Source organism: Diabrotica undecimpunctata, chromosome 4 (assembly GCF_040954645.1).
Source record: "Diabrotica undecimpunctata isolate CICGRU chromosome 4, icDiaUnde3, whole genome shotgun sequence".
NCBI classification, from domain to species: domain Eukaryota; kingdom Metazoa; phylum Arthropoda; class Insecta; order Coleoptera; family Chrysomelidae; genus Diabrotica; species Diabrotica undecimpunctata.
The window spans coordinates 67,899,236-67,926,583 of record NC_092806.1 but is presented as its reverse complement, the minus strand read 5'-3'; the positions used below and the strand labels follow the sequence as shown (position 1 = coordinate 67,926,583).

Below are 27,348 nucleotides of genomic sequence, written 5' to 3'. Positions count from 1 at the left end.
AAAGTGAGTTAATCACCGTTTTGTTGTAAGCTGTATCCTGTGACAAGGGATTTGATAATAGCTCATGAGGGCTAAGTAAGCCGGCATGGTTTTAAGTGGAAAAAAAGTAAACGAATTTAATGGATCGCAGGATAACCTGAAGCCAAGTTTTGGTATTTGATTTCTCCCAGGATTTGTCCAGCTTCCATTTTGTGTCTCCCTAGGGTCGGAACTGATTGTTTGAAGTTTGTGGAACAGTATTTTTGTATTCAAATCTAAAGTAAAAAACTTTTTTTAATAATTTCAAAAGAAATAATTAGCCAGCGAAGCTAGTAGTTTTGTTAAGTTTTTCTAAATAAACATTTATCGTTTAATAACTTTCTATCTTTTTCTGCCATTTGGTACATAACCATAGTTTTAAACTGTTTTGTTAAAGGGTTCAATTAATGTTTGTTGATATATTTAGATATCTTTTGTAATAACTGTTTATGTACAATAAAAATAAATATGTAATTTTTCTCTTAAACCAGAAGTTTAAAAAATATTTCTTTTAAAAAGATATTCACCCTTAAAAAACTTTTTTAGGAAAGGAAAACCCTAAGCCTTTCTTTCTAAGCAGAAAGAGGATTTTTTAAACGGCGTCCTAATTTTAAATAGTTTAGAAATCTTCGTGTTTGGTATTTGCCCAGGACATTTCTGTATTTCTTGACTTCTTTTTCGTAGTCAGTTCTCCCAGTCTTCTCCAAAAAAAGGAATCCGTATCCACGACCTTGCTCTCCAACCAAAACATGAGTAGCCGTTCGCAAACGTTTCAATTTTTTTGCTGATCCTATCTACGAGTCCAGTAATTGATCAGTTCCCCTCTTTAGCCCCCCAGTAAGCAAATATAATTGTTACAATATCTGGCAATATGGAAAAAACAGTCGAAGACCTGATTCTGTAAAATGCACGGATAAAAGAAATAAATACAATAAAATATTTGAGGGTGTTCTTCACAAAGAATGGAAATAGTCACTAGAGAAGAAATAAACACTAGAATAAACAAAGATAGAAATATTACTAGATGCCTCTAAACCATATTCACTGGATTACTTTAAAATCACAAAAACAAAAAAAAACGAATACCTATATTATAAGAACTAAGCACATAAATTACAAGTTTGCATTCTAGGCATCGTAAACAATTGAGAATATGTTCGCAAGCTCACGGCTAAATTTTATTACCTAATATTACTACTACTATTATTAAATTTCATTTTAGCTAAGTAGTAAATCTACAAAAATCAAAAATACGGAACATTAAAATCATAAAGTTAAAAACTAACATTTATACAACATTTAAACATGACGAACCATATTTTACTGGGTGTTCGCATTTCTATGTCACCTAGTATATTATTAATTGAAGATTTATCAGCCTTTTTTTCTATATTACATTATATTGATTCAAAATTAGTAGCAAAGTAATATAGTCCAATTATATTTATCTTCGATGACAAATTCCACTCCCAATGTAAACATGTCAACAGAACATAAACCGCAACCACAACAGATAGAAATGGCTAGAAAAACTCCATATCTGTACTGTTTACAGAACGACAATGTACAGTGCAATTTATTATTTTTTTACTGGTGCGAGAGTGTGTTGGTCTCGATGTTGCTATCGGTTATTGAACTTTCTCTCCGCTTGCTATTTGTTAAGTGTGTTGTTCACATTCACTAATCGCAACTCGTAGCACATGTGCTAAACTTAAAAACCTTGAAAGTAAAACTTGCTAGCTTTTACTTAAAATGTGTTTAATTGTGTATGGTATATATTTATTTTATATATATATATATATATATATATATATATATATATATATATATATATATATATATGTATATATATATATATATATATATATATATATATATATATATATATGTATATATATATATATATATATGTATATATATATATATATATATATATATATATATATGTATATATATATATATATATATATATATATATATATATATGTATATATATATATATATATATATATATATATATATATATATATAAAAGTAAAATGTAATGGCGTGTCTCGCAAAACAGAAAACCAAAAAAGGTATATCGATGGAAGGCAACCGTATATACGTATTTCTGACTATTGTTCGTCTTCAGTACGGTGCAGCCAAGTTAGAAACAGGAGCATGTTAACTTTGGAAAGGATCCCTACAGGAGCAATGCGACCAATTTTCAGAAAAACGTATATACGATTGCCTTCCATCGATGTACCTTTTATGGTTTTCTGTTTTGCGAGACATGCCATTACATTTTACTTTTAGTATTCACTCGCATTATCCTTATATATATATATATATATATATATATATATATATATATATATATATATATATATATATATATATATATATATATATATAATATATTATATAAATATATATATATATAAATAATATATATATATATATATATATTATGTCACATAGTACATTCATGCAATCAATTTTTTTTCTAAAAATACCACTTGGTGTCTTCCAGTAGAGATAAAGTAATGGGATTTTGATTTTGTCGCACAAAACGGTGAAGAGGATCCTACATATATCGCTCCTTAAATACAAAAGCACCACAAGTCAAAATAAGCAAATTGTACAGGAGAGGCATTTACAAAAATAATTTGGATTACTTTATGATTTTTGTATAAACTATGTGTATTAGGTAGATTTTTTTGGTATCAAAAGATGCGTAATTAAATAGCCTATAGCCCAATAAAGCAATCTTAACCATAGCTCGAATTGACTGTCGAAAAAATGCAAATAAGTTAGTTTTGTATATAGACTTTGTCGTCGAGAACATTAAAATTTTAAAAATTAAACCACCATAATTAGGAAAATTTGAGTTTAATTTTCGGTTGTCAACCTTACAAAATGTCAATTTATTAAAAAAAAGGCACATAATAACTTACTACATACTAAACTTGCTAAGGGAAAACAAATAATTGTTAATTTTATTATGAGATCATCAATTAAGTCTTTAATATTACCTATAGTAGTAGATAAGAGGAATAAATTTACGTTAAAAACAAAACTTAACCTTTTAAGCAAAAACCCTTAAGAGAAACAGAGGCAACTTTATCTTAAAATAGTATTATTAGCAGTTATAGTCTTATAAAATAAGGCACTAAGGAGAAAGACACCTTCAAAATAATCATTTCCATGATCTACACTAATCACAACGGTATGAAGCACATAAACGTAGTTCTTACAAAAATATTTTTAAAACTACATTGAGCGTAATGCTCGTAAAGGATATAAAAAACTTAACGAAAACATTAAAAATCAGTTAACAACAGTAACTTGTGCACTAATTTAGAGATTATTATAAAAAGATTCATAAAATCTTGGCACTACGTTTTTTTGGATTAGCTTTAGAATGCCTTGCTTCTTTGCTTCAGGAACTGTAAGCTTTTCAGTGTAAAGTTGGTTTAGAGTAAAATTATTATCAGGCACTGCCGTTGACTTCGTGCGGCGCGTTCTCAACGTAGATACCGACCTGAACTCTTCCTCTTCGTAGGAACGTTTAAAGAAAAATATGCCATTGCTTACTTTATCCGCCTTCAGAATCTTTATATCGGTCCATTTGAATTTATTGCCATCATCATCTATATTGTAGTTTCCTGTACACAGAGGTTTGAGGTCAAAAAAATTCTCATGTGTCAGTTCTTCAACAGTATAAGGCTTTCTAGTTTTCTTTGCTGTTTTAATCAGAGTGATATACTGGTCTGGAACGTAAATTGGAGATGATTTCAATGCTCTCGTAATGTTACGTTGGATGACAGAATGAACAGAGTCTCCTTCGTTTTGGGTGTGCCCTTTTATTAGGAACTTATGAGTAATACTCTTGATGTTTGGCAATTCTTGAGTTGCGTATTGGTACATTGCCAGCATGAATTTGTTCTTTTGTTGGCCACAGCAATTATCGCTATAGAAAGTGACATCACAAGGTTCCGTGACATTGTCATTCAATTTTCTAAGATACATTAGAACACAGGAGCCAATTTCATTAATACCTCGGACTCCTTCTCCCTCGTGCCATACAAAACAAGTTGTGTCCTTTGTACCGAGCTCGGTTACTGTAAAATTAAGTAGATTTAATTTAGACGTATAATAGAAGCTCGACACATCACCCCGTGGACAAGGCATCACCGCTTGGAGGTCGTACACAGCCACTACGAAGGTATTACTCACAAGCTCTTTATCTCTATTTTTTTCAGCTCTAGCGAGAGTCTTTTGCTTCAAGTGCTCGTCGTAAGTTTCTTGTATTAACGATTTATCTTCAGCGTTTTGGTAAGCCATGCAATCTTCGCATTGATCCTTCTTGGGCTGCCAGAGAGATAAGTTAAAATCATGTATAAATATGTTGTAGTATACTTGATATGAAACGTGTGGTCTACCTTCAGATTCACATTTGTCTACGTAATGTCGATGTAGTGCCGCGACTGTTAACCCGCCCTCAATATACTCCCGAGTCGATCGCGACCTACAGTAATGACTTTCTATGCGGGGTATTGAATTGATGTGTGCTTTGACACCATCGGTCAGCTCTGAGTCTAGTGTCTTATGGTTGTTGTTTTCCCCTGTTATCTTTAAGGTGCACACCAGTTTCGGACTGTTTTTTGACAACGGTTCTGATCATAGTGTCTGAGATTGCAAGGGTATTCATGAAGAATACTTTACATACCCGAGTTTTTTTATTATTCCGAGTCAGATAAAATAAGTGATTGTAATTTTTGCGACTGCTACCTTCACGAACGTATCTATATTTTGGTTCTACCTTGGTCATGTGATCGTGAATAAACTGTCGTTAGATTTCCAGATCACCGCACTCCCAGAACCTTTCAAAGATGTGTTTTCTTTCTTCAAACGTAAACTCTGTAGAACATTTTAATTTACATTTATCGAAACATACAGGACCTATTTTTTTGGCATCATAAACTTTCTTAGACTTGGACATAGAAGTATAGGACATACCTTTGTTTTTCAATAGCTGGCTCTGGTTTCGTTTCCATAAAAGCGGTTCTGCTTTTCTTTTACGACACCTACTGCGCAATTCATCATCAACACTAGGAGACTGCTCACCGATGCTAGATGGGTGCTCGTCAACGCTAGGTGGCTGATCGTCAACTCCGGGTGATGATGAATTAATATTAAGTAACTTCTGGTTATCCACGGCTGATTGCGGAAAGTCTTGAATGCCAGGTAACTGTGCTTGTGGTTGTTGTTCTTCATCGGAATCTGACTGGGCTTTGCGGTTTTCAGAAAATGGATCTTCATACGTAGGATCTTTGACACTATCATCGGATGAGAAATCTTTTAGGTTATTTGTAGAACTGGAGCTATTTGAAGAACTAGAACTGGAACTGCTCGAAGAGCTAGAAGATTCACCAATCACTGTCTGAGTCTGTTTCTTTAATGACTAAAGATGGTTTATTGAATATTCTGTGATTTGGAGGCGTTGCTTGAATATCTTCGTTATTTTCAACGGAGTTCAGAATATCTAAAGATAACTGACTGTCCGGTAGAGAGCTAATGCCATTAGCATCATATTCATGATAAATAATATTGTCAGTCTGAATGTCAATTGAATCCAGTTCACTAGGTCGTATTGTTGAAGAAGATTGCTGTTCATCTCGAGGGTCATTTATTGGTGGTATCATGTCCAAAATACGTTGCGCTCTTCTTGCCATTCTGAAAATAAAAATTAATTATAAGTACCTACCTGTATCCAACAATTTACTTTCTCGTAAATAGGCGTTATAATGTATCTATATGGGTAAGTAAAATTTAATTGGTTTTAAGATTTCTAAATTATTTTGTTTAACCCATAAGATTACTCCAAAAACTACAAAAACTTTCCGATAAAACAACAGTAAAACTAAAAATTGCTTTTTAATATATAAAATAAAATCTATTTAGAGATCACTTTCAAATACAAAGATACCATATTTCGAAATATGTAACTTTAGAATAAAGAAATAAGAAAATAATTCTAATTATTTTTTGCAAAACTAACATAATTCAAAATATGGTAGTATTGCATACAAAAATAAGAGAGAATATCAAATTTATAAACGAAAAACTAACCTATTTTAAAATATTGTACTATTGCACATTAAAATGATAAGATACTTACGTGTATGTGATCTGAAATACGAATGTATTTTTGAATGTGGCACTTTTGAATATATAATTTCACCTGTCTTTTAGCAGTTTTTTGGAATGTGTTAGTTTTTCATAAAAAATGCGTGCACTCGTGCCGAATGTCTGATGGCAACTGAGGATGTGGTAGTTTTGCACGGAACTCAGTTACAGAAACGGTACAAAACAAAACTAACGTATGTGGGTTTACGGGTGCTTTTGATCATAAAACGACGGCTGGTTGAGCGAAATATTAAAGTTTCATCGGTTAAGATGCATTTTATGCAAAAAAATCAGTTTTGATATTTTTTGGAATGTGTGACTTTTGTATTTAAGGAGCGATATGTACCAGCAGGTATTTAAGGTGGTATACATATTCATGCAAAAATGGGTACTATAAATAATATTATTTATTCAGACAAATGTATGCAATTTATGAAGTAGAAAATAAATGTTCAAAATTAAAATAATTACTTGGTCTGATACAGCATAAAACAACGAAATATACAATCTTGTCAAAGAGTTTTTGTCTTGTTTGTCTCTTCAAAACATTTTGTGCACTTCCCCGTTGTTAATCCTTCTAGAGGAGTTTTCTTTCTCTTGGAGCTGCATTGCAAGTTTGCTTTGGCTGGTAAACTTGTATTTTGTATACTCTCAATTATTAATTGTTCTCTGTAATTAGTGAGGAAAAATAGAAAACAAATTCTCTCATTTTTACGTGTCAGCTGGTTTACGTCTTTTATCGTCAGAATGAGACAGAGATTTTTTCTGCGGGACGGGACAGCGATTTTTCTGTGCGATGGGACACGGGACGGGAGTGGGGCTTTGTCCCGCAAGACGTCCTGCATGTCCAAAAAACTGCATTTTTATTATTATCGGAATCATTTGGTAATTAAAGTTATACAAGTAACTGCATTACGTTTACAACATAAAAATATTTATAGAAATTGAAAGGTTTTCTGTTTTAATAATTCATATTGATGAAACTTAATTAATACTTTTAGAATAACAGAAAATTTTAAAATGTTTTCGACAATTTTTTTTTATTTATTGCGATGAACATCTGCTATTCAAAAAATTGTTGAATAGGGCCGTTCTTTGAAATAAGAAACAGAGACAAAACTCAGAGAATTATATAAAAATATAAAAAAAGAACTTAAAACCTGAAACCAACAAGGAAGTTGGATCTTCTGGGTCCTCTAGTGATGAGGACGATATCAAAATTTGGACACTGTACAAGAAAACTGTCCGATTCAGTGGCTGCGATCCTTTGTGTCCAGTCCAGGATAAAAGATAAAATTTTTAATTTAATTAAAAAATACTTGTAGATATATATATATATATATATATATATATATATATATATATATATATATATATATTAAACTTAGAGCTAAGATTAATATTATTATAAAAATTAATATTAAACTCACCAGTCTTCCGGGTTGAACCGCGTCGATATCCATTTTGCCGAGCTTTCGACATCCTCTCTGATGTCTTCTTCAGGGCTTCCGAGGTCTCAGTCTCCCGAGTCCCCAGACACTACTACACTCACTAGTCACTTCTAGTTCACTCACTAGTTCACTACGAGTGAACTAGAAGTGACTAGTGAGTGTAGTAGTGTCTGGGGACTCGGGAGACTGAGACCTCGGAAGCCCTGAAGAAGACATCAGAGAGGATGTCGAAAGCTCGGCAAAATGGATATCGACGCGGTTCAACCCGGAAGACTGGTGAGTTTAATATTAATTTTTATAATAATATTAATCTTAGCTCTAAGTTTAATTGTACTAACCGCGGAAATCTTTCCGAACATATATATATATATATATATATATATATATATATATATATATATATATATATATATATATATATATATATATATACACATATAATATGTATTTCTGACTATTGGTCGTCTTCAGTACGGTGCAGCCAAGTTAGAAAAGGAGCATGTTAACTTGGGAAGGTCACTACAGGAGTAATGCGACCAATTTGTAGCATTGGAGTTAGAAGACCCTGATGTTTTCCAGGGCAACAACTAACAATAACCACAGAGAAAGCTACGAGAAAGCTACAGCTACCTCAGGAAAGGAATTCCAAACGTTAAAATGTTTAAAACAAATAGAAAAGGTTAATGCAAGTGAATAATAAAAGTAAAATGTAATGGCATGTCTGGAAAAACAGGAAAACAAAACATAAAATAGTATATCGATGGAAGGCCACCGTATATACGTATTTCTGACTATTGGTCGTTTTCAGTATGGTGCGGCCAAGTTAGAAGAGGAGCATGTTAACTTGGAAAAGGATCACTACAGGAGCAATGCGACCCATTTGTGGCAGTATAGTTAGAACTTTAGCCTTTACTGTGTAAGTATAGCTTGAGATCTATTATATATATACAGTGTGTCTGTCCACTTAAGTCGGCACCAAATGGGACTCTTTTCTACTTCCAATGATATGAAAAAAAGTTATTCTTTATAAAGTTCTGCATGTTCTAGAACCTAAAATACGGTCATCAAATATGAATTTGTTGTCAGTCGTATATGCAGTTTGCCAAAAAATGTGAATTTTATTAAAAGTTAAGTGAGTACCTTTATTTTTAACAATATCGACAATCATTATTAAGAAAATTTGATTCCAATTAAAAACTACGGTTTGTATCATCCATATAAACCGCAGTTTGTACATACCTTAAAGGAAAAAGATTATGATAAACGTTCAGAATTGTGTATTAATAGATCTGTTTTTCTTTTATTTTATAAATTCTAATAAGCGATTAGACGTTTGCTGTAAAACTTAGACGTTTGTAAAAAAATTAAATAATAAACATGTCATCAATAATACAATTTTATATTACTCTCAAATTACTTATCAAATTGCAACATTCCATTTAAAACAAGAAAGAAACAAGAAAAAATATTAAATTAGAAGGTGGAATATCTTTTACCTTCCTCTCCTGGTCTAAATTTTCAGAAATATACGACAATAAAACATTAAAAACTTCTAATTGAATTGTTGCGTGAATGATCATATTTTTACACAATACATTTTACTGGAAAAGGTTTAATTGTTAAGAGAATTTGTAAAAATAAAATATGCTCAGAAAAAAATATTGATATTAAATTTGTCTTTATACCATTATTATAAAAGTATTTTTACTTATTTAGAAAATATAAGTTAGCTTTGTGGGAGAGGGACACGGGACGGGACGCGGGACGGGACAGATGGAAAAGTACGGGACGCGGGACGGCAGAAGAGCCTCTCCTGAGTTCCGCTGTTCACGTGAAACCCTACCCTGAAGGAATAAAATGATCATGGCTAAGAAAATGCAAGCAATTGGTAGACATGAGAAGAGCGCTAAGAACAGCAAAAAAGTGAAAGATCAATTTGCCGTAAGTATGGCCAACTTTCTGTCATGGAGAGGGTACATAAAGAACAATAGGGAGGGAAGACCTTTTAAATTATAAAAAAAATTACTAAATTCATAAAACAGTTAATTACCTAAGAATAAAATAACTAAAGTCTAAACATTTCTTAGTAAAAATGTTGTTCTTGTTTTTCATGTTTTTCTATCTTTTTTAAGTGGCTTACCAGAATTTTCCGATGTTAGCGATTATTCTAATAAAAATATTATGATTACATCATGTTCTAGAATAATTGTGTTAAATTTCTTTTGAATCACATGTACTAATATTTACGGTTTGAATGCAAACCGTACGCAACCAAGACTAGATCTTATTCTATGCCATGCCAATCCTATCACAAAATCGTCATTAGCCGAATGTTGGATAATCCAATGATAGGTTGACAAAAACATACTTACACACAGCTCTTTAGTTGCGGTTATTCACATTAACGTTATTATGGTGAAGGAGCTAATTATAAGTATAGTCTAACATAGAAATTGTACGTACAAACTATTAAGAATAATCTAGGACTGTAAATACTGCTACACCATGGTTATTCTTGCAACGTTTGATGGCGGACGTGTATGACCCCACAGAATGTTTTGTGGTTCATCGCGAATAACAACGTGTTTTTACAGACTGTAATAAGTAGGCCACAACTTGATAATGCGGAATGTTACAGCACAGTACATCGACTTTCCGGCTAATTTTTGCTAATTTAACTAATAATTATTATCCCTCGAGGAATACAAAATTAATGAGACTCTCTATTTCAAATAAGTATCACTTTAACTATTCAAAAGTTTAAATTATGTACTTTTTAACAAAATAATGTAATACGGAAAAAAAAAAACGGCTTCTTGTTTTCTCCTGATTCCTAATAAAAATTTTTAGCTTTTACGCTGTTGTTTGATTTTCTCCCCTTTTTTTTTTAATTTTTTTTCTGTCCCGACAATCCTGAGTAGAGGAAAATAGGAATTTCGAGAAAGAAAATAATAAAGATTTTTCTTGCCTGGATGGTACTTTTTGAATGACGTAGGTTTTTCTTCTTATACGTATATATATATATATATATATATATATATATATATATATATATATATATATATATATATATATATATATATATAAACTAAGGTACACTCGAAGAGTGGTGGGTTTTTCGGTCAAAGTGGAGAAATAAAAGACAAAGAAGGTGGCTACTTCATCTATTTATTGAAGACGTTTCGCTTTCTGCTCAGAAAGCATCATCAGTTCATCTAAAAAGAACAATATGAAACCAAACATCCATAGAGAAGTTACAATAAAAGTGTGTTACCTTACAAAGACATGTAGCAGTCAAAGATGTTAAAAATATGAAAAAGCTTACGAAACTGGACATTTAGAGTAAAGTTGTATAAATCAATTAATTGAAACTTGGTATAGTTTGCAATTTAACAAAATTAGCACAGCAAAAGAACATGTGATAAACATACATGTATATAAAAAAGTTATTATAAAAACTTAAGTAAAAAACATTAAGATTTATTTTAAAGTGTAAAGAACTAGAAAGATCATGAGAAAGCACTTCCAACAGTTTATTTAATCAATTAGATTTTAAATTTAACTTTAGGTAACATTATAAGTTATTTAAATTAATTTAGTATAAAGATAAAATGAAGTTACCAGTCTTAAGCTTACTGAGTCTCGCCGATAAATGAATTTACAGGTTTAACACCCACGCAAACAACGTGAATAGAGATGGCCTTGAGGTCAAAATGACAAGAACAGCAAGGCGAAATACCAACCTCTATGTAATAGGGCGGTATATTCAAAAAATGTGATAAATTTGGTTGACAACTTGTCGTTAAGAAATCAAACAATGAAAGGAAAAGGTGGTTAAGATCACCATTTATCCTACAGTGTTTGATTTGTCAACAAAGAACAAAGCATGCGAAGTCAAACAAAATATCATATATTATAATAATATGACGTCACTGGTTAGCCAGCCAACAGGTGAAGATTAATACAACTTCCACAGTGCAAAGGTTCAAATCATTTCGGACCGTAATGAAAAAGATTCTATGAATCAATTTCAGTTTAAAATTTTAACAACCAAGTTCATCAAAAAGAACAATTACTTAATTATGTAAAAGTGATATTGACAAATAGTTAATAAAATGTAAGTTGATGAATCTAAGTTTAAGAAAGAATAATTTATTTTATTTTATTTTTATTTAAATTTATTATATGAAAATATGATAAGAAAAAACCCATTGTGGGACAAAATTTGAGTAAACAACATATCAGGCCTAATTCTGCAAAATTAATGCATGATAAATTTTGCTCAAATTACTAATGTCGGTTCTCTTATTAAGGGTATTAGGTTGTTTTAATATTGAACACATTTCTAAAAACTGTCTTTTAACGAGATTACGTTCAGTGCCAAGAATTTTAACTTCATTAAAGTTTACTTCGTGCTTAGTGCTAATAGCATGTTGGGCAAGAGCACAAGTATGTTTAGACAAATTAATATCACTGCGGTGTGTCGTAAGACGTCCTCTCAGTGATCTCCCTGTCTGACCGATGTAACATGAGTCACACTCAGCACAAGGTGTATGATATATTACATTAACTTGTTCCAGAAGGGACAGAGGTGTTTTAGTTTTAGAAAACAAATTCCTGACAGTCTTAGCATTCTTAATTGCAATTTTAACCGGTACGTTGTTATGTTTGTACAGTTTAACGAGTTTCTCAGTAACTTGAGGAAAATAAGGTAACGATGAGTAATGGGTAGTTGGATTCCCAAGTACAGTATTAGGCAGAACAGTGTTGTTAATTGAATTATTTGATATTATTCTAAGTTGGTCACCATTGGGTATGTCATTTAAAGAAGAACCATAGCTTTGAACGAAAAGGTATTTATTAATAAGGGAGGATGGATAGGAATTCTCAATCAGAATATTCTTACGTAATTGTAGGGATTCCCTTCGATTAATCGGATGTGTCAGTCTATTTAGCCTGCAGCTTAAAGCTTTAATAAGGTTTAATTTGTATTTAAAGGGATGACAAGAGTGGTAGTTGAGAAACCTATTAGAGGCCATTGGTTTGCTGTACCAACTTGTAGTTAGAGTGTTATCTCCCATTCTAATGACACGCATGTCTAAGAACACTAAATATATATATATATATATATATATATATATATATATATATAAGAACAGAATTCTTCTTATTCGCTAATCTGATATCTATCGTGTTTTCATGAATTATCATAAGTTGGTCTTGCTGATGTTCCTCCATTTTTCTTGATCTTCCTTCAATCTTGCACATTTGATAGTTGGGACAATATGGTCAGTATGCCTTGTATGGGATTTGTTGCGGCTCTTTTACCTTCCACGCCATTTTGTATTGTGAGCTTGCCCATTTCTTCGAAAGAGGTAACTGAAATGGGCTATTATTTGCTGTTTTATGTGTCATTAACCTTTCCTTGATGTTCAGTTGTTCTAGTATTGAAACACTTGTCCTGAAGAACATCTAGAACACACATATGCTCTTTTTGCTGATTTCCTTGAGGATTCAACATTCCGACGCATATAGGAAAACTCTAAAGACCAGTATGATTTTAGTCCTTACACTGATTTCTTACCTTCTCCAGATTTAGTCAACTTGCCCATTGTATTTTGTGCTATTGATATTATACGTCCTATTTCTTTATTGTATTCCGGTATTAGAGGAAAGGCACCAAATTTGAGACACTTTTTTTGAAAAACAAATATGATACAGAATATTCAAAAGTTTTTAAAACATTTATTTCAAAAACTTAAATTTAATGTTTCTAGAACACACCAAAAAAAAATAAAGCGAATAAAACATATATTTTTGCAAAAAAATACATTTAATTTTTTTGTGACATTTAATATTAAAAATAAAAGGTGCCCTAATTTGGGATAGCCAGGTATCTAAACTTGAGACAGGTACCTTAATTTGAGATACTATTCAAAAAAGCCCTTTCCTTCGCAGAAAAGGCAAATAAATGTGCTGGACTTTATTTCTCCACAGTCTTCATGTGCCCACCTGCCACATTGGTAACACTTTGTCCATCGTTCGCCATATCTATCGTCGGAAAATTTACCGGTGCAAAATTGCGTCGTTTTTTCCACTTTCGTTGGACGATGAATCAGCTAATGGAAAGTCTTCACTGCTATCTGAGCTTGAACTCGAAGAAACTTTCCGCTTCCTTCTTGATGTTTTGCCTTTTGATGTAGAAGGTTGACCTACGTCTTCATCTGCTATTTCTTCTTCGGGCGTTGCTGTTTTTTTTTTGATCTAACACCTTTTGTTGAAATATTTTTTTCTGGAGCAAATACACAATCCAAGTTTAGCTGGGGTATTAGTTTTTTTCTTTTGCAAACTTTGCTCTAATTCTTCTTTGTAGGGTGTTAGAGTAATTACTGAAGCCTTTCCTGATCTGGCATGTGGTTTTTTAGTGGTATCTCTCTTATATGTAGGGATTGGACAGATGTCTTTCGGAGAAACAAGTTGTTGATGAGGTAGTGGTGGACTAGGATTCTATGTTCTCGCATTGGATGATTTGGTTGTTCATGGTTTGGTTTTATTATTTGTTCGTCCCTTTCGTTTTGTGTTTCTAAGAGCTCTTGAATTCCAAATTCAAAGTCCCTAAAAATATGGCGACAAATAGGGACCAGTCCAGTTTTTCGGAAACCATTGCAAGATATTTCCATAGTCGCAGCTTTATTATACGCTCTACAAAAAATACTGGCAACGGCATAAGACGACACAACACTCAACTGATTTTCTCTAAGCCAGTTTTCGATTTCTTGTGCGTAGTAAGTTTTCAGCGGTGCCATAAAAGCAACATCCAACAGTTACATTTTATGTGTAGAATGTGGTGGGAGGCAAATAATCGTCACATGATTTTGTTTGACCAAATCTATTAGAGGAACGTTTCTCGTATGAGAATAGTGACCATCAAGGACGAGAAGAACAGGGTCTGCAGCTGAAGGTTTAGTGAATTTTATGAAGTGTTGAAGCCATCTAGTGAAAATATCAGCCTGTACCCAACCTGACACATGGCATTCTGCGACTGCTCCAGTGGGAGCTCCTAGCATCAACTCTGTTTTCATATTTTTTCTAGGGAAGATTAATAATGGTGGTACGAAAACTCCTGCAGCATTCATACATGTAATAGCAGCAAAAGCTTGCCCCTTTCTGCTGAAGTAAGAGACGAAACCTGCTTCTTCCCTTTAATGGAAATTACTTTGCTATGTTTGTGCTGAACAATTGTAAAGCCCGTTTCGTCTACATTGAATTTGCTACGTTATGCAGGGTTAGTAAGCTTAAGATATTCTGGTTCATACAGGTCAAAGAACTTGGATACATTTTCAGGAGTAAAAGATTCCCTGAGGAGTACATTCCCTGAGGAGTACGCATTGAAAGCGTCGGATGCCTTTTCAGAAAGAGCCTCAACCATTTCTTTCCGGCTGATTTTTTGACTCCGCTAAATGGATGTGGTATTGAGTTTCGTATTGCAAGTTGAAATCCCAGTCGTTTTATATCACGCGCTCTTAGCCCGAAATAACGTTGCTCCATAGTTAGGGCATACTCAACCAACTAATTTTCTAATTCCAACGGAAGAATAGGTCGGCGGCCAATTGATATCCTGACGAGTTCTTCTGGAGTCTTGTCTGATTTCACATACCGTTCTAAGGTACCTTTTGGTACTCCAAAAACTTTTAAGGCCTTCAAATAGCCCACCTCTCTATTTCTTACTGTATTTACAGCCCGTATCATATCATTTGCGTTCTATTTTTTTATTTTTTGTCGGCATCTACAAACAAAAAAACACATAAAAATAAAAATTTTACACGGGGTCCTAATTTGAGACACTCTCAAATTTGGAACCAAATTTATTGGTTATGTATGCCACACAATTACCGTTTAATTTGCATAAAATGTATTAACGAGTATTAAACTAACAAAAAAAAAATAATTGGAGTAAATGTAATCTTACCTTGATGTATTGTAAGTTTTTATAAATTCCGAAAAAGATTTGTGTAATGTGTAAATCAAATTAACGTCGACAAAACAACAAAGGTCACTTCTAACCGTCAACTAAAAGCAGATCTACCACTACTGCACAGAATGATCAGTTTTCAATATTTTCACTAGATGTTACCCTATCGTACACAAATATACGACGGTGTCTCAAATTAGGCGCCTGTCTCGAATTCGGTGCCTTTCCTCTAGTTATCATGGACTCCAGGTACACTAGGTGGCTTACAACATTGATGATATTTAATTGTGTTAGTTGCTTTTGGCTGTTCTTGGCTGTATCTATTACGATGATCCTTGGTTTTTCTTTATTTAATTTAGAGGCCTGCCCCTTTACTGAATTGTCCTACTCTTATTCTACTCTCCAGTAGTTGACATAAGTACAAGATTTTTCTTACGCCTACTGTGACAAAGCCATTCCATTAATTAGTGGCCTTCCGCAGTTCCGCATAATCTATTTCCCATATGTGTTAAATAAGACTGCACTCAGTATGCAGCCTTGCCGTTAACCTTTAGTTAGTTCTCCATTTACTTTCACTTGATTGAAATTGAAGTAGGTAGTAGAAATGGTTAGGTTAGGTTAGGTTAGGTTAGGGTCAATATGAGTGGGTACTTAACCACCCTTCCACTCGACCTAAAAGGTCTGTGCACTTAAGATCCCTGTAGTAATCCCCAATTAAGGGTGATTTACCTGTATATAAGGTAAAGTCAATCTGTCGATGATCTAAGCTCGCTGGGTCTTTCGACACATGCCAGTTAACAATTTTGTTGCTAATTTGTTCAATAACGTTCTGACTTTTCTTGTTGATACCGGTAGGTTCATTATTCAATATAAGCCCTTCTCCTAGAATATAGTTCAAAAGGACCGCACTCAAAAAGGCCTCTAGGGGGAAAGAGATGGTCTGGAGCATTACAGCATGGTGGAGTGACTCCTGTCTTACACGAGTTCATACACCTCGTTCCAATGAATTGTTACATCCGAACGTCTTTCTAAGGGGTGAACAATTCTTGCAGGCTGGCTTAAATTAAATTGCTTGCTTGCTTGTTTTCGTAGTTTCATGCGTAGTTCAGCTGGTAGAAATTGATGATCGTTATTGCAATTCATACCTGAGTATGCCTTAACGTATGTCTCTTAAACGTGGTTTTCCAACAAGATTTTACCAGAATAAAATATATTTGGATCCTAAACCCAAAAGTGTAGAAGTTATTCGCCTCTTGCATTCTTTTCCTTAATTCCATACAGGCCGATATCCTCTCGTAGAGATCATTTAAACTTCTTCAATAATTGCAATATTTTTGCAATTCATGGTTTTTTTCTAACTTCTTTTAAATTCTTTTGATAGGATAACTCCCCCTCTTGCTTATTTATGCTGCCCGTAAAATCATTGCAAGTTCATTTTTTCTGACTTATGTTATTGCAAAAACAATTTTTGTTTGGAATTAACAAACAGAATTATTTTTAAAGTATTTAATGAATTACTCTGAAGTTTTATTAACATATTTAACGCTATAAGACCCAATTTTCTACACAATATCAAGGTTGTAAGTTTATTTTTACAATAGTTATTAATATTTATTGAAAATTAAAGATTTTTAGGTTTTTTACAGTTTATATATACATATATATATATATATATATATATATATATATATATATATATATATATATATATATATATATATATATATATATATATATATATATATCCGGTATTTAGGCGGCACACGCCCTTCCGGTAGGGATCTATGGAGGAGTATCACCAAGCCGCAAGCCCTTATCTCTTGCCGTACTGCTCCACCATAGGCCGATCAGATACCAGCATATTCTAGACTAAGCCGCAGATTCATTTAGAATTTTAAACTGCTGCGTTAGCCTTTTTGTTTTCTGTACACCGAGCTGGGGATTGAACTGGATTGAAAAGGAGAAGCCAGCCGCCCTGCCCGCTTGGCTATCCGATCGACGTCGATTTTTACAGTTTTCTAAGCAATAAATTAGTCCAACATAAATCGTCATTTTAAAGTTTTAAACGTGTTTTATTAAATAATTATCTTCACATTCGTTCAAAATGCTTTACTTTTTATTGATAGACGAAAGTTCTTAAAAAGATGCATTTTTGGCCATAAATTATTAATAATGTAACAAAAAAGCTAATTTCGACGTACCCCATATAACAGTTGCATCTTTAAGAGTGATGACTTGACACATGCACCAGAATATTCGAGATGTAGCGTACACAGAGCGAAGCGTTCATACAAGCGGAAATAGAGGTGAAGTACTCCCGATACTTCTAGTAATAATGTATTTGCTATATATATATATATATATATATATATATATATATATATATATATATATATATATATATATATATATATATATATATATATATATATAGCGGAGCGCTGTTATTAGAAGGTAGTTGATAAAACATTATCGTGCTATAAGCTTATAAATAAATAAAATGATATATGTTTCAATGCTCGAATATATTAACTTTACTCAAATAAATGCAGATATCGAGCACACTGTTTTATTAAATCTTGCCTAAGTACTTTTGCTTTGAGAGCATCTTTAGGGGTATCTGAAATAAGTCAAGAAACGTTTTTTAAGTGAAGAAAGATAAGGATAAGTTAACTTCGAAAAAACTCAAAGTTGATGGTTGATAAAAAATGTTTATATAACGTTTTTGACTTACTTCGTCAAATAGCCAACATTTTTCAATAGTCAACAAAGTGAAGTCTATGCTGATAGAATTTCAAGATGTTTTTTTTATTAATAATAAGGATAAAGGCAAAACAAGCATAGTAACGCATAAAATTAATACCGGAGACGTTCAGCCAATCAGACAACAACCTAGACGACTTCCATTTGCGAAAAGAGAGGAAGCCGAACATATCATTAAAGATATGAACAAACAAGGGGTAATTGAACCATCAAAAAGTCCATGGACATCACGAATAGTTCTAGTAAAGAAGAAAAATGGTTCAACGCGTTTTTCTATTGACTACCGCCAGCTTAATGCGCTAACTAAAAAAGATAGTTATCCTTTGCCCAGAATAGACTATACATTGTATACTCTCTCTGGTTCTCGTTGGTTCTCGACACTCGATCTAAAAAGTGGATATTGGCAAGTAAACATGGAGCCAGCTGATCGAGAGAAATTGGCAATTCACGGTTATGCCTTTTGACTTATGCAATGCTCCTGCCATAGTTGAAAGATTAATGGAGGCAGTTTTATGAGGTCTAGTATGGAAAATAGGCCTGGTTTATTTCCATGTAATTATGGTTGGAAGATCCTTCGATGAATATGTCAACAATCTGACAGAACTTTTTCAATGATTGCGAGCAGCGAATTTAAAGTTAAGTCCGAAAAAATAACACAAAGACGAGAAGTTTAGACGAGAAGTGAAATACTTGGGGCATATTGTATCGAGTAATGGTATTACAGCCGATCCTGAAAAAATTAAAGCAATTAAGGATTGGCCAGTACCAAGATATAAACACTAAATTAGTAGTTTCCTTAGTCTATGTATATGTTACCGACGTTTTGTCAAAGGAGTTGCCAACATCTCCAAACCCGTAACAAAGTTGATAGAAGAAGGCAAAGAATATATATGGAGTGAAGAGTATTAAAAGCTTTCGAACAACTACAAATAGCTCTGATCAGTGCACCTACCCACGACAGGCAGAGAATGTTGTTTTGGATACCAAAGCCAGCAACACTGCAATAGGAGCTGTTTTCTCCAAAATCTAAGATGGACATAAGCAAGTCATCGCTTACTTTAGTAAATTCTTGTCGAAACCGAAAAGCAACTATTGCGTTATCAGCAGAGAATTGCTCGGCGTAGAGAAGGCTTGCGTGCATTTCCATAAATACTTGTATAGTAGAAAGTTCCTTCTTCGAACGTATCACGCCACTCTAAAGTAGCTCCTATAATTCCGTAATCGAGGGCCAGATGGCAAGATGGTTATAACGATTGTAAGAATATGATTACGAGGTCGAACACAGGGCTGGAAGAATTCTGTGCAAATTGTAATTGTTGTCTTAAATTAGAGGAACGACTTCGCCCACTGAGATGAACCACAACAGTAATGATCAATGGCAGCCTCAACAGCTACAAGACGTCTAAGCAGATGATCCATGTATAAAACGAGTATTGGATTGGATGTGTCGAGATGAGAGACCTTCTTGGCAAGACATTAGCGCTTGTAGTCCAGAAGTCAAGTCCTACTGAAGCCAATGGAATTGCCTGGTACTAAACGATGGCCTTCTGTATAGAACCTTTGAGAAGGATGATGGTACAGAATCTAAGCTTTAGTTAATTGTACCTAAAAGTAAAGTGTCAGAAATATTGCGCAGTTGCATAACAGTGCATCAGGTGGACACAAAGACTCATGTTCGAGAACGGTTTTATTGGGTGAACTATAAAGATGATGTAAGAAGATTGTGCAGGAAATGTGAACTATGTGCAACAAGTATTGGTCCAGTTGGTAAAAAGAGGGCACCCATGAAACAGTATAATGTTGGTAGCCCCATGGAAAGAGTAGTAATCGACACTGCAGGTCCATTTCCAGAAACGAATGGTGGAAATAAATATATCCTGGTAGCTATGGATTATTTTACGAAATGGACTAGGGGATATGCAATTCTAAATCAAGAATCTGCTACCGTTGAAGAAGTACTGGTTAAAGAATTCTTCAGCCGATGTGTTATTCCCTTGGGGATCCACTACAGTATTCGGCATCAATTTTTTAATAACTTATATACCTAGTTAATGTATGTTACATTGTAGATATTTTTATCTTGCAAAAATTCCTTGCGACCACGGATAATTACGAATTACTTTGATGAACATTATTACGACGAAAATGAGTGTGTCGCAAACTTCATTTATACATTAAAAATAGTTCATGATACCATAAATGTCTTATTGTTAAATAACTATTGGCCTAAAAGAGTAATGCCATGAAATGAAAATACCAAGCCATAATTATACTTTTTTATAAGTATCCGAATAAAGAGTATAAAAAAGTATCTACTGTATCAAATGTAGGAGGTACATATGTCTCTAACTTTTTGCTGTTCTCATATTTTTTTATTAAATGTTAGTTAAATTTACGTCAGCACAAATTAAATACAATTTCAGAATGCATTTACAAAATATAATATTTATTTACAGAAAGACATATTACATAAATTTGTTCCTATTAATTATACAACCCCAGTACACTGCAATCAGTTGCACAACAATTAATACGGTATTATTATGATTTAATTTAAATACGCTAGGAAAAAAGATAACTCTTTACCTTAAACAAAACTGTTTACTTATACTCATTTAACATGATTGAATTTAAAATGAATAAAAAAATTCAATAGAATATACGTAAAGTACAGTTAGATCTCACAGTCGCTTTTGGCAAAAATGTCATTGAGAAATAACTGTGTACGCCCATGAGTCCCCAAATGCATAATAATAGCTTTCGCAATACACCCGCCTAACTGATTTGATTAGAAAGGTTCAAACACGTGTACAGTTGGCGAAATTTATGTAACGTATAAAAATGTGTGATATTGGAAGCATAATAATTAAGTAGCAAAGAAAACATTCTCACGAATAGGTTGAAAAAACTCCGACTTACATCTACGGTTATTAGGTTTTCTTTTAATTTATCAGAAACACATACGAAGATTTTTAGGAAAATTTCTTAAATGAAAACTGCATATTACGTATTTTTTCTTAGGCATCTCTCTGTTCTTAATGAACATTAGCATATTCACACACCTATATTAGCTAGTATTGTTATTTTACCTTTTTTTCATCTTCATTCATATTATCTCTACTTTTGATTAGCATTCTTTGAAAATGTCCCTGATTAGCATTCTTCTGATTGTTCTCATTCTTTCACTCTAAATTAATATTTTTCTAGGTTTCTGCCCAGTGTATTCATTACTTTGTCTGCAATATTTGTTTAATTCTTGATGTTGCTGAATATGTTTCTTCTCTATATCCTCATTTTTTATTAAATGTGTAGTAATTATCCCCCTGTTATAGCTATTTTGTAGTCCTTATTTTTTATTTTTACAAGATTTTTTCAATTAAATAAACACTTTTTATTTGTTGTGCTTGCATAAATTGTTGCAGATATTGTATTACCTATTATTTAAAATACTCCTGTCGTCAGAGACTAAAATGCCACTGAACCTCTAAAAACAAGATGAATTTTGCCGAAAATGTCAATTTTAGGACGCTAAAAAAGGTTACAACTATAACCCCGGGCTTTCCCCTAGCTCCCCCCCCCCCCCATCCCGCCACGGTAGAAGGAAACTGAAAAAATTGATTTACCAAGAAATGTAGCTAATATCAGTTTGAACAAAAACATTTATTAGCATTTTTTGTGTAGAATGAACCGTTCTATCATAAACAACGATTGAAGCGATCAGCGATTTTGAATGTCAGTTACGCGCTCTAAATCAATGCTCAATAAAATTTGTATCAGCTCGACGCTAAAAATTCAATATGTTTTGATACTAGTGTTCTATCGACAAAAATCAAAATGCGTTTTAAAGGTAAAGAGTGCAGCTTTCGTATGCATTTTTTGTATTTTGCAGCAAATGAACTCAGTTTTTATAAAGATGTTAAATAAATAAATGTGGCGCAATTTTTGCCATTTTTTATGATTCTCATAAGATCAATACAATGTATCCCTTTCATTGACCAGTTACTATAGTGTTTCCATAACTAGAACCTAATCTTCAAAACCTATAAAATGAAATTTTTGTTTTGAGTGTTGACAAGAATGTGAGGCATTTTAAATATGCTTAAAAAAGCTGAATTTAAACTTTGATTTATATTTGACGAATGACTTCGTCTTTCGAATAATACGTTCGTCAAATATAAATCAGCAAAAATTCAAACTATTACCAGTAATATAAGAAAGTAAGTAATACCACTAATATTAATAGAAAAAAAAACACAGGTTAAACGAGAACTTAACCTTGGAATAAAGAAAAAGAAGATAAACGGTTGGGGGAAATTAGGTCGGTTACTTTTAGTTCCTTGTAAACGTTTATCACCATAGTATCATGCCACATCGTCGCTTTTTCATTCTTAGAAGAGATTTTAAAAAGATTTTCGAAAACAGAAGATCTAAAGGAAATTAAGCCATTATCAAATGAGGAACAAAGGTGCGAAGAAAACATCAACACCATGGTTCAACGTGCAGACTCTGGAAGATTTATCTTAACAATTCCATTACTTGATTCTACGTTCTTCTATGGAAATTCATACCAGAATGGATTGAAACGTATGCATGCTATGGAATCCCGATTTAAGTCTTTAATCATAGTTTTTGTCGAAATATGATACTTTGAGACACATGTCAAGGAGAGATGATGATACAAACGATCTCACTAACGTTTTTTAACTTCCTCATCATGGGGTATTCAAGGAATCGAAAGACACCACCAAACTTAGGGTAGTTGTCGACGGTTCGTGTAAATCTAGTAATGGTCTATCTTTAAACGATGTAACGCTCGTCAGACTTACTGTGCAGGATGACTTAGTTTCTATTTTATTATAATTTCGTAAACATAGATACATAATGACTGCCGATATCGAGAAAATGTATCGACACATATATATCAACAAGGAACAACGTAATTTGCATGTATCATTTGGCGAACCGACGAAGAACATTCTATAAAACATTATACATTAAATACCGTAACATATGGAGTATCTTCATCTACCTTCTTGGATATAAGAGCTTTATAGCAAGCTATCGAGCAGTGAAGGAATCGATTCTCAATCAAGTTACCCAGTTATTAAAGGAGAACCGTTTTTGCTCAATATCTCCTTCATTTTCCACTTTTGAACAAAAATGCGACTTCCTACAATTTCTTTTTTACAATTTTTTTCGTGCAGTTGATATTTTTCGAATTAAGGGAAAAAATAGTGGAAAGGGGAAAAGTGGAAGCCTAATTATCCAATTATCTCGTTTATTATTACCTTTACAACATGAATGTACCTAAGCAAAATGGAGAGAAATATTATTTAAACAATTGATGGATTCGACCGTTACTTGATGGAAATTCATTTTATGTAACAATAAAACACTGAAAACTTTGTTTTCAAACTTCCACAAAATTTATTTTAAATTGTTATCACTACAGCTGTTTCGGCTGATTGCCTTTCTCAAGTTGCCTTTCTCAAGATTGCCTTGAGAAAGGCAATCAGCCGAAACAGCTGTAGTGATAACAATTTAAAATAAATTTTGTGGAAGTTTGAAAACAAAGTTTTCAGTGTTTTATTGTTACATTATTTAAACAATTTTAATGTCTTTAATTTTTTGTTAAAACTAATATTTTAAGTCATAGGGTCGTTCCTGTTTATGGCTTGCTGCTGATGACCGTCTAGGGTTTGTTAGGCTTACGACCTTAAATATTGATTTCAGCAAAAAAATTAAAGGGACGAAAATTGTAAAAAATATAGCTCTCTCCAGTTTTGTGTATGGGCATTTATGCCATAAAGTATATAATAAACGAGATAGTTCAATAATTATACTTGATCACTATTTTTCTCCTTAATTCCGAAAATATCGACCCCTTAGGTCTGTACCACTTTGTGGAAAAGTTTAAAATGGCCTAGATATTAAACAAATCTAATTTTTATATCACCAACCTCCGCAAGGTCTTATGCTCCGCATACATACGACCTCAAATATTAATTTTAGCAAAAAAATGAAAGAAACCAAAATTGTATAAAACAAGATTCTCTCCATTTTTGTATACGTACGTTCATATCGTAAAGTTAATAATAAACTAAATAATTCGATAATTTTTATGCTTCCACCCCTTCCACTATTTTTCCCCTTAACTCGGAAAATATTGACCTCACGAAAAAATGTGTTAAAAAGAAATTGCAGTAAATTGAAATTAAAAAATGAAAATTCATTTTCATTTTTCAAATTCAAGATTCAGCGGTTTAAATTTATACTACTATTGACACCCCCCCCCCCCTCCTACACACAAAAGGTTGCAATAATAAAATTTGGGAGTTGGTTTTTCTACGATATACGATCTAAATAAACAATAAGCGATATAACATTTACTTTCTCACAATATCTCAATTACAAATAAATTAGAAACTAGACTGTTCAAATATCTAACTGCAAAAATAGATGTACGCAAATAACGATTAAGAACAGTAAAGTGTATTTAGCAAAATCAATGTTTGCAAAGATATCTTCTTTATTGTTAAATAAGGCATTAAACTTATAAACTAGGTCAGATAGTTTTAAAAAAACTAACTTACAATTAGTTAAATAAATACTTTAAGTAAACTAAATGGCAATCGTAGAAATAAACTGTATAGTGATGAATCTTTATAGTAAATAATAATTGTTCTATTTCAAATGTTCGTAATTCTTGATCCCTTAATGCCTTAATCTATGAAAATCTAACATAACTCTTGCTACAAAAAGTTAAAAAAACGTTTAAAATCTTATGGTATTCTTAAAATTTAGTATATCTTGAAATATATTAGGAAGAGTTGATTTTTACCTTGTTCGCAATTCCAAATCAAAGTTATGTGTAAAAATATTAATTTCAAAGATTTAGTTTTTTTCGTCATGCTCTAGAACAGTGGTTCTTAACCTGGGGGGGGGTGCGCCCCCTGGGGGGCCGTGAGAGAATTTCAGGGGAGGCGTGAGGGTACAAAAAAATATATAAATAAAAAAATATATATTTTGTTAAAAAACAAAATATTTTGTATTTCATATGTTTATTTTGTTTAGAAATATTTCTTTAATAACAGAGTGATTGTTTGTGAATTATTTAATAGTGTTGTGTAACAGCTTTGAAAATGGCTAAGTCACTTCCAAAGAAAAGATTGTATTCAGACGATTATATCTATATCTATATGTAGTATAGATAACTAAGGTTTTACCTTTACGGGGAAAAACGGCAGTCATGTACCTCATTGTGTCAACTGTCATGCTGTTCTTAGTAATGATGCAATGCGCCCCGGGCATTTGGAACGGCATCTAATTACAAACCATTCTTGTTTGAAAGATAAAGGCCCAGCATTTTTTATTGCCAAAAAAGCAGCCTAAAACGTATGAAACTTGTCTCTAGTGCAAATTTTCGTGTTAAAAATGAGAAAGCTGTGGAAGCATTATACAAACTAGCACTTTTGATAGTTAAAGACAATAAACCACATACTATTGGTGATTCACTAATTAAACCTTGTTTACTTACTGCTTGTAGTACCGTACTTAGTGAAGACAGTTGTTAGAAAGTAGAAAAAAATTCTCTCTCAAACGACACAGTAAAACGTAGAATTGATGACATGACTCTGGATTTGAAAGATCAACTATTGCAAAAACTAAAAGGTTCACCGTTTTTTTGCAGTGTGACGAAACAACTGATATTTCAAACCATGTACAGTTATTGTTTTACTGCCGATTTATTGACAGAAAACGCTTCCTGGAGGAAATATTGTTTTTAACATCTCTTGAAACAACAAATAAAGCCATTGACATATTTTCTGCTGTTGAAGATTTTTTAGTAATCAATGAACTTCCATGGGAAAAAGTAATTGGCATATGCACTGATGGGGCCCCAGCCATGACAGGATGTCGATCTGGATTTATGGAATTGGTAAAAAAGAAGAACCCTAGGATAATTGGTTCTCACTGCATTATTCACAGACAAGCTTTAGTTAGTCAGACTTTACCTGAACGTCTCAACGTCACATTAAACTTAGCAATTAAAATAGTTAACCACATCAAATCCAGCGCATTAAACACTAGGCTCTTTCAGGCACTACGTCAAGAACTGAATAGTGATCAGGAAACCCTCCTGTGCCACACAGAAGTGTCCGGTGGTTATACAAAGGAAATATGCTTGCAAGATTATTCAATTTAAAGTCAGAAGTTGAAATTTTGTTAATGACTTCAAAACAAGAAGATCTTCACAGAAGATTTACAGATGATAAAAATATCTTTTACTTTGCTTATTTGTCTGACTTTTTTGAGACACTTAATGTCCTGAATCTGAAGCTTCAAGGCCGTAAAAACCTCTTAAACACTTATGATGCGATTAAGGGGTTTATAGAAAAAACATCGCTTTGGCAACGCCGTCTTCACAGTTCCAAGCCAAACTTTTCCTCTATTTCTAAACTGAACGACCTCCTCGATGATATTCAAACCCTTCCACTACATCTAGTTTCGGATTTGAAAGACGGCATTTGACGGCATATTACGGCATTTGGAAGAACTGAAAAATCAAATTCGAAAGTACTTTCCAGATGTTAGCTCGGAAAACTGGGAATTTAAGTTGACAAGAGATCCTTTTCATATCGAAGTTGACATTCTTCCAGTTAACCTTCAAGAGCAGGCAATTGACCTAAAATGTGATTCACAAGTAAAAGCAGATTTTGTAAACATGGACTTGGAAGAATTTTGGTTAACCTACTTTCCTGTTTACCCAGAAGTGGCTTTAGTATCTGCGAAGTTATTAGTCCAGTTTTCATCCACATATCTTTGCGAATCTGGTTTTTCTGCATTGGCGTATATAAAATCAAAATACCGTTCAAGGCTGGACGTTGAAAGTGACTTGAGGTGTGCTCTGACACAGTTTCAACCGAATATCGAAAAACTTGTCAAGAACAGACAATGCCAACCCTCTTA

General features: G+C 32.9%; 1 protein-coding gene across 1 annotated transcript; it reads left to right on the top strand.

The window, feature by feature from the left end:
• The first annotated feature begins 9,506 nt into the window (after nt 1–9,506).
• On the top strand, nt 9,507–26,584 carry LOC140438700 (protein FAM200C-like). Its single transcript, XM_072528344.1, has 2 exons — nt 9,507–9,584; nt 26,069–26,584. Exons 1-2 carry the CDS (start codon nt 9,507–9,509, stop codon nt 26,582–26,584), a joined length of 594 nt encoding a protein of 197 aa, XP_072384445.1.
• Nucleotides 26,585–27,348: the final 764 nt, after the last annotated feature.

What these genes read in the sequence shown, in the direction of transcription:
- LOC140438700 (XM_072528344.1), top strand. Translation starts at nt 9,507, where the DNA reads ATGGCTAAGAAAATGCAAGCAATTGGTAGACATGAGAAGAGCGCTAAG. An exon ending in AAGTGAAAGATCAATTTGCC is followed by an intron (nt 9,585 to 26,068) that starts GTAAGTATGGCC and finishes GTTTTTTTGCAG; the next exon opens with TGTGACGAAACAACTGATAT.